The sequence below is a fragment of the Orycteropus afer genome, unplaced genomic scaffold (assembly GCF_000298275.1).
Source record: "Orycteropus afer afer isolate SDZICR_OR568_19922 unplaced genomic scaffold, OryAfe1.0 scaffold00421, whole genome shotgun sequence".
NCBI classification, from domain to species: domain Eukaryota; kingdom Metazoa; phylum Chordata; class Mammalia; order Tubulidentata; family Orycteropodidae; genus Orycteropus; species Orycteropus afer.
The window spans coordinates 34,109-42,734 of NW_006922008.1; the positions used below are offsets into that span (position 1 = coordinate 34,109).

General features: G+C 55.4%; 1 protein-coding gene across 1 annotated transcript in view; it reads left to right on the forward strand.

The window, feature by feature from the left end:
• TXN2 (thioredoxin 2) overlaps window positions 1-5,446 on the forward strand; it is a 38,082-nt gene extending 32,636 nt beyond the window's left edge. Inside the window, exon 3 of the mRNA XM_007953970.2 lies at window positions 5,333-5,446. Coding sequence (XP_007952161.1) covers window positions 5,333-5,446 — 114 coding nt within the window. The remainder of the gene's footprint in view (window positions 1-5,332) is intronic.
• Window positions 5,447-8,626: the final 3,180 nt, after the last annotated feature.

An 8,626-nucleotide genomic window follows, 5' to 3' on the forward strand; every position in this document is an offset into this window, starting at 1 on the left:
GTCGCAGCAGCCCTTCCCGTCCTAGGACGCCTCTTGGTTAGTTTGAGCCGCAGGCTCCCTGTAACTCGTGTGGTTCCTGCAGTGTTTAGTGCACACCTCAGGTCAGGGAGGCACCCTTTCTCTCCTGCAGGAGCCACGGATGAAGGGGTGAAAAGTGTCCCCAAATGATTTGGTTTTCTCAGTAGCTTTTCAAAGAACCCTCTTGCACTCAGTAGCTCTAGTAAGACATTTGGGCCTTCTGTATTGAATCAGGAAACCTTTCAGTCCTCCCCAGTTAGTCCTCCTCCCCCCACTGGAGCACATATACCTCCACTTCCCTGCTCTTGGCCAGAGGCCCAGCGTTATGTGCTGATCTGCTTTCACATCCCAGCTCTACCACTCAGCTTGCCTCTTAACCTTGGAACAGTCACTCAGCCTTCAAGCCTCAGTCTCATCTGCAAACTAGCCCAACTTTGCTCGAGAATTTACCAGATCACAGATGCGAGTGCTCGGTGTCGTGCCTGACACGGAAAGGCTCCCTGCGCGGCAGCTGGGGATCGGCGATCTTTCCCTTTGCCCTAGTTCTGTGGTTGGCTGAGAAGGAGGGTGCCAGGCACCTAGCATGCCCCTGTGGTGCTGGAGCTCTGCCTGTCCCTGGATAGCTCCCTAACAGCTCACAAGGATGAAATCGGGCAGACAGCAGGCTGGCGGGGACGCCAAGCTCGGTGGGCAGAGGCTGCCCACACCTGCCTGCGTTCTTGCTGTCTCTACCCAAGCATAGGAAGCCATGCAGCCCACCCTAGCTTTTCTCCGGCCCTTGGTTCTCTTTGGAGCAGGAGCCTTCTGGCACCAAGAGAAGCCACGTCCTAGCTCCATCCTGCCCCTCACACCTGTCCCACCATTCCAGGAGGAGACGTGGAGAATCCATGCACTTCATTCCAGAGAGTGTTGACACACATGAGCCCCTCCTGATTTGTCAGCTGAACTGGGTACTGGCAGAGCCACAGCCACCACCCTGCCACCTCCTCAGTCACAGTCCAGGTGGCCCTGCAGTTCCTGGAAAAGCCAGCTTCTGCAGGCCTTGGTCTGTGTCTGTGTTGTTTGTTGAAAACCCAAACTGCACAAAATCACCTTAGCAGTAATGACTGATGAAGTGACGTCAGTCGCGTGTCTGCTTCCTACCTGACCGAGTCTGTTCTGCAGCACGGTCCACGCGTGTACAGGTGTGCACGTGAGTGTACACAGATGCCGTCATCATGGGGCCGAACCCGTCATTCTTTTTGTTTGTTTGTTTTAATGGTTGAAATCATGTGTGTGTGTGGTTTGGGTAAAAGTTTACAGAGCAAATTTGTTTTCCATTCAAGAGCTCGTACACGTTTTGTGACATTGATGGCACTCCCCACAATGTAACAGCTCTCTTCCCACTCCCTCCCTGTGGTCACCATTTCCCTCCATCCTTCTTTCCCTCCCTCTCTTCCTTCTGAGCTGTATCCCTGGGCAAAGGCTGCCCTTTTGATCTCTTGTGGTTGGTTGCTGTGAGTGAGGACCTCCCTGGTGTTATCATTTACAGGCCTGTCTGTAGGCTAGGGCTGAAAGTTGAGCCACAGGGGTGAGTTTAGTTCCAGGCTTGAAGGCTGTCTAAGGGCCATAGTCTCAAGGGTTCTGTCAGTCTCTATCAGACCCGTAAGCCTGGTCTTTTTTATGATTTTGAGTTTTGTTCCACATTTTTCTTCCACTGTATCTACATCCTACTTTGGTGAGTAGCAACTGGGGTCTTAAAAAACTTATGAGCAGCCATCCGAGGTCTAACTATTAGTTTCTCCGTCCAGAGCAAAGAAGAGTGAAGAAAATCAAAGGTGCCAGAAAACAGTTAGTCCAGAGGACTAATGGATCATGCAAACCCCAGCCTTCATGACCCTGAGACCAGAAGAACTAGGTGGTGCCCGACTACCACTGCTGACTGATCACAATAGAAGGTCCTGGACAGAGTGGGAGAAAAATGTGGAACGAAGCTCAATGAAAAAGGAGAAAAAGACCAGGCTTCCTGGTCTAATAGACCAATGTAACTGCCAAGACTGTGGCCCTGACAGCCTTCAAGCCTGCAGCTAAACTCAGCCATGTGCTCAGCTTCTAGCCAACCAGTAGACAGGCCTGTCAGTGAGCAGTAACACCAGCGAGGTCCTGACTCCTTAGAACAATCCACCATACGAGATCAAAAGGGCAGCCTTCGCCCAGGAAAAAGTCCAGGAAGCTGGAAGGGATGGAAAGAAGGGTGAAGGGAAGTGATAACCACAGGGAAGAAGTGGGAAGAGAGCTGTTACATCACGTGGGGAATGCAATCAAGGTCACAAAAGGTGTGTGAAGTGTTGAATGGAAAACAAATTTGTTCTGTAAACTTTCACCCATATTACTATAAAAGGTTATTAAAATATATATATGTGTGTGTGTGTGTGTGTGTGTGTGTGTGTGTGTGTGTGTATACATATACACGTTTTGTTTCATAACATTAGTTGCAATTCCCTCCCTGTAACGGCATTCTTCCCACTTCCTTCCTTGGTTCCCTGTTTCCATTTGTCCTTCTTTCCTGCCCCGTCCTGCCTTCTCAGCTTTGTTTTTGGGCAACTTCTGCCCTGGTGGTCTCCTGTGGTTCACTATTCTGAGGAATCCGTCCTCACAAGGGTTACTGTTCACCCTACAGGCCTGTCTGTTGTTTGGCTGAAAGGTGATCCAAGGGGGTGGGCTCAGTTCCAGGTCTGAGGGGTGTCTAAGGGCCACAGGCTCAGGGGTCCCACCAGTCTGTCCACCCGTAAATCTGGTCTTTTGTATAATTTTGAATTTTTTCTGCATCTTTCTCCTGTTCTGCACCAGACCTTCTGTGGTCCCGATCAGAGTAATCAGTCGTGGTAGATGGGCACCATCTAGTCTTTTGGTCTCTGGGTCATGGAAGCAATGGTTTATGTGATCACGTGTCATTCTTAAAGAAAACTATCTTCTGTTTGGCTGTCTCCACCTTGGCAAGCTTAAGAATCCTGCTAGAAAAACTGCTCACCCTGCGAGAAATGGCAGAGCACTTCTTGCATAATGAAGGGAAACAGGACAGGGTGGTGTCTGGAAAGTGCTATGTTGAACAGCTAGTAAAGTTTTGTGCCGCAGTTGAAAATGGCCAGATTTGAGGTGCCCAGTTGTCTTCACTGACCGCTAGAGGGCACAAGAGACTGAAACACCATGAAGGTGCTGTTGTGGCCATCGACTGGGCAAGACAAGTCCTGGGCCCTTCACCCACGCCAGAGTTAAGAATGACAGAGGCCAGAGCCATCTGTGGGGACCGTGAGCAGTGACGTGTGTTCTGCCCAATGCCAGTCAGCCAGCCGGCACCCTCCCAGAAGGTTATGTCAGCCATCACCCACACCAGCCCAGGACACTTCTGCAGGGCCCTGGAGGCACTGGCACAGACAGGGCCTGGGCCATGTTGCCTAGGAGCGGGTGTAGGGCCCATATGGTGAAGTTGGAGTGGGGGATGGCACCAGCTGAGATGTGGGCCAGGCCTTTTTTTTTTTTAAAACTAACGTGCCAGTGTGAGTGTTTTAAATCTTCGATCTGTAACCCCCAGGTGGCTCGTGGGCAGGGCAGCACTCAGAAGCTGGTATGTTTGTGTGAATCCACGTTGTGATGTTGTAGTTAGCTAGTGTGGAAGAGAAGTCTGGTTTATCTTGTTTCGATGGTTTTCAGGTGCCCGTGAATGCCAGGCAGGAGCCTGGGGTGACAGTGGGAGATGCTGTGCAGGCAGGGGCCTCATTTACATTCCCTGAGGGGCCCTGAGTGAATGCCTCAGAGGTCAGGGATGTCTGCCCCATCTGCCTCCAGCACCCTCATAGACTATAGGTGTCAGGCTGGACTGCTGAGCCTCTCCCTCGCACTGGTCGCCTGAGTCTGAGTTTCTGGACTCAGCCGGTCAAGCCTAGAGAGGCAGGGCCCTGTGTTAGAGGCACCTCTGTGGCTGCCGTTCAGTGGGTGCCTGGTGGCTCTGTGCCAGGCACCGTGCCAGGGTCTGCACTTTCCGATGGGCTTGCTGGGTGCAGGGCACTGCCCTGAGACTCCACACGGATCATGTCATTCAGTCGTCGGTCCTCTGATAAGAGGCACCGGCCATGGCAACCCCGTGAGAGTCAGAATAGACTTGTACTCTGTAGGGGTTTTTGTGTTTGGAAAGCTTATCCAACAGTTTACAAATGTGTCAAACAGAAAGTCTCCTCCCTCTCCAACCCCTCAAGGTAAACTCTGCACTTGGCTTGGCTGTCCGTGACCAGGTGTTTTACGTGCATGTGTACAGACTTGGTCCATTTATGTTGCTGTCATTTTAAACGTTATCAATAGGGAGCACACACCTGTCCTGTGGGGCTCCCACTGCCCACGAAGCTGCCCCAGCCCTGAGCTGCCACCGCATCTCTTGGCTGCTCCTGCAGGAACAGGTGTGAGCAGGCTCCTTCTCTGGGGGACCGAGGGCCCACACGGCTGTGGGTGTCGGGGAGAGGCAGAGACCCACCAGTATCGCTGAGCTCTGAGGCATCTGGCTGGGGTCAGGGTGGCTTAGGTTTCACTGTCTGCCGACAGGCAACATTACCCTGAGCGTCCCCCTCTCGCCTGTAATGGAGATGGAATGTGGGTCCCGGCCCCTCGTGGGGTTTTCAGTGCTGATGTTTCGGTGCAGCTCGCCAGGCCTTTCTCACGAGCTTGCTAACCGTCAGGGGAGTGTCAGCGTCCCCATTTAGTAGATGTGGACACTGAGACCTAGAGAAACGCACAATTGCCCTGCTGGTAGGAGCAGGAGTGCCCTGGAGCCACCCTGGGCTCCAGGGCCCGAGCGCCTCGCACTGAGCTCTGTGTGTCCAAGCCTTTATCCTTGTTCCGAGTGCTCACAGTAGATATTCTCACCCCTGGGGATGGACGAGGACCCTGTGGCTCCCAGAGGTGGCGTGGCGGGCTGAGGCCCTCCGCTAATGAGCGGCAAAGCCCCATCTCCAGGTCTTGCCCTGTGCCATGCTGCCCTGCCCCGACCACAGCTGCTGGTTATTCTCATCTCCTGTCATTGCGGCTAGACCACTGGGCCAGTGAGTCAGAGGCACGGCGGGGAGGAAGGGCACTGCTGGGAGCCCAAGTGGAAGAACCGTCTCCAGTGGGAGAACCGCCAGGTCCTACAGTCGCCCAGCACCAGGAAAGGGCCCCTTTCATCCAGCCCTGCCTGTGGCTTTGGGCCGCCATGGCCCTGGCCTCGCCACCAGCCTCCCTGCAGAGGCTCAGGAGCAGCAGCTGAGAGGCACTGTCCATGTGGGTGACTCCATCTCCCTTCACCCAGGTATCTGCCGTGCCCACCGTGCTGGCCATCAAGAATGGGGATGTGGTGGACAAGTTTGTGGGCATCAAGGACGAGGACCAGCTGGAGGCCTTCCTGAAGAAGCTGATTGGCTGACAAGCAGGGAAGTGTCCCGACTGCCCTTGCCCACCTCGGACCCTGTGGTCCTCAGGAGGGGCCCTGACGAATGCCCAGCCCTTCTGCAGTGCCCTTCCTGCAGTCTCCCTCGGTCTGGCCCCTGGGGTGGCTGGCAGGGGAGCGGTGCTACTGCTGACCCGGGACAGCCATCTTCCCGCCTCTTGCCCTCTTGTCCACAGTCCTCCCAGGAGGCAGGCAGCCAGTCTGCCTGTGGGTGCAACCAGCCTGTGACCCTGTGGGCTAGAGCACCCTGGTCTCTTTGGCTCCCCCTGATCTGAACCCAGTCCCAGCCGTCTGCCTCCTGCCTTTCTCTCCTGCTGCCGTTTTGTAGAAAGAAGAAAGAAACAAGAAATCCCAACTTGTGAGAGTAATAGGGCGTTCTCTCATTTTTTGTAGGTCTCTAATAAAGAACTTTATGATCCCTTCCTCTTTCTGCTGAGAAGAACAGACCCTAGACCCCATTCTAAAATCACCCAGTCACCCCTGCCCCAAAGGCCACCACCTTCCTCCTCCCACCTTCCCTCCCGGCATGAGAGCTGAGAGCAAGCCATGGGCTGGGGGACCTGCAGACTTTTGATTCTGGAAGTTTCTAAACCTTCTCTCCCCATTTGCTGGCCGTTTGGGTCTCTGAGCAGATGGTTGAACTGTGAAGAAATCAGACCAATAAAGTGAGGGTTTGCACTGTTGATGGCTTCCGCTGCATGGGGTGGGCGAGGAGAGCACAGGGGGGCCTCCCTGAGGCGAGGCTGCTGCTGTTTCTTCCTTTGACTTCCACACCATCTTCCCCTTCGCCAGTCCCACCTGGTACTGTCCTACCATCAGGTGGCTGCTGTTTGGGGGGTACCTCCTTCAAACACGCAGCTCTCACCCCTCGAAGGGCAAGCAGGTGTTGTCTCCATTACGCAGATGAGGACCTGGGGTTGCTCCTGAAGTCTGAGCCCTCGACAGCACGTGTCTCGATCTCCTGAGCTTCCTGTTCCCTGATGCTTTTGGCTGCTCCCACAAGAAGCCTGGCTGGGCTTCCTGTGTGTGCTCAGGGGGAACCCCGAGCCTCGGCAGCTGCCTCCACCCCTGCCCATTCCCAGGTCCCTTGGCCATGGGCGAGTGAGCTAGGCAAACCAGGCCTGCTGGCCAAGAAAGCCTCCTACCTCCTGCAAGGGCTGAGTACCACTTCCTTGTAGCCTCAGGTGCTGACAGCAGGGGGTCCCGACACCCTTCCCTCAGCCCTGGGCTGCTGTGGGCCCTGTCTGTGCCTTGCCGCTGCCCTATCCCTAGACAGCTGCCTGAGTGATCCCAGGGTCTGAAGAGCTACCCCAGGTCTGCCTAGGGACACTGATGCTTGTGCATGGTGCAGGAGCTCGGGACTGGCTCAGAGGTGGTGGCCTGGGCCTCTCATAGACTGTAGGCTAGAGGCACATACACGGAGGGACACTTCACCAGCTCCCAGCGTTGGTGAAGGCGGGGCTTGTCCAGTGAGCGCCCACCAAAAGCAGGAGCTAAGTCAGATGAGCGGGGCCAGCCATTACTCAGAAGCACTTCCTGGGCGCCAGGCTTGCCCTAATTCTTCCACACCCCCCACCTCAACCCAAGGCAGTCATCATCTTTCCTTTGTTACACACGAAGCCGGCTCAGAAAGCCCATCCCCTAAGCTCTGCCCTCACTGCCCCTCAAAGCCATGCCGTAAAATGTGTGTGTGTGTCTCCTAATCTTCCAGCAAGCCGGCCAGGCTGGGAGCTTCCACGTGGTTTACAGGTGGCCTCACAGCAAGGACCCTGCTGCAGAGGCTGAGTAACTGTTTCAGACACACAGCTGGAAGGGGCGGGGCCGTGCGACCTGCCCGCCTGCCCCGTCACCCTTGCCACTGCACCCACCATCGCTCCTTAAAAGGTGCCATTTGCCAAGTTCTTTCTACACACATGACCTCATCCAATTCCTCTCTTGTGAGGTAAGGATTATTTCTACAAGTGAAGGAACCGGTTCAGAAACCTTAACTTGCCCAGGGTCAAAGTCTAAAAAGATAAAATGCCCAATGGGAGTCCAGGTGGATGTCTTCCCTCTCTGCTCTGGGTGGGCATGGAGGCCTCCAGGGCCAGAGTGGGCCCTGCCCAACTCCTTCACCTTAAAAGGTGTGCCATGGCGCTGCCTCGGTGGCCCAGGCGGCAGCTCTGCCCGGGGCTGTGCGTGGCTGTGAGTCACGGCAGTGAGCACAGGTCCTTGGGGTGAGCCTGTCTGACTAATCCCAGTTACTGACCTCACCGGGAATGCTGCTGGCTCTGCGTCGCCGCTGGGTGCCTTGTTGGCTCCCGGCCTGTGGAAGAGGGGTGAGCACTGCAGCTGCAGCGCCTGGTGTCCACTTGGGGGCAGGAGACCTGAGCCAGCCCCTGTGGAGCACAGACACCTGGCAAGTCTTCAGCAGCCAGGCTGGGGCGCCCAGGAAACGACGCAGGCCACCAGCCAGCTCCGTCAGCCCAGAGGTCCTGGGTGTGGCTTCCGCCCATGTGTTCTGGTTTTTAGAGTTTCTCCAAGGCCTCGGACTGGATGGAAATGGAATTGCCTTGTGTCCTCGCATGTAACCCTCAGTATTGCCCCACCAGGCGGATGTTGTCCCCGTTTCCCAGATGAAGAGACTGAGCCCAGGGTGACGTCAGTGGAGCTGTGAGACACTGCTCCAAACAGCATCCTGTCGGCCACAGATACGGCCCCAGCATTGTTTCTGGGCTCTTCCCAGCCCAGGTGCACATGCCGGGGATTTCCTAGCATCATCCTGTCTGGAAGCTTTTGGAATAAACATTCGGTAACTGCTAACAGACCCCATGCAAACATACAGAGGACGGAAGGGAAACACTCACCTCAACCTTAGTCTCTGAATGTCCCTGAGCACAGGAGATGGTGATTGTTCCTGAGCTCATGTCCCAGCATGAGGGGACCTCGGGTCTAGGGTATTGGCCAGTCATCCCTTACACGGGCCTGAGGCACCGAGGGGTGGGGTGTGCTGGAGGATTTCACCCAGCCTTACGGTGAAAACAAGTTCCAGCCTTTGCTTCTGGTGGCTTCCGGAGAGGTGAGTGAGGAGCCCAGCTCTGTGTCAGAGGGCGGGTTTGTCAGGTCAAGGGGATGTTGACGGGTGCTGGCTGCCAGCCCCTTCCCGGCAGGCAGCAG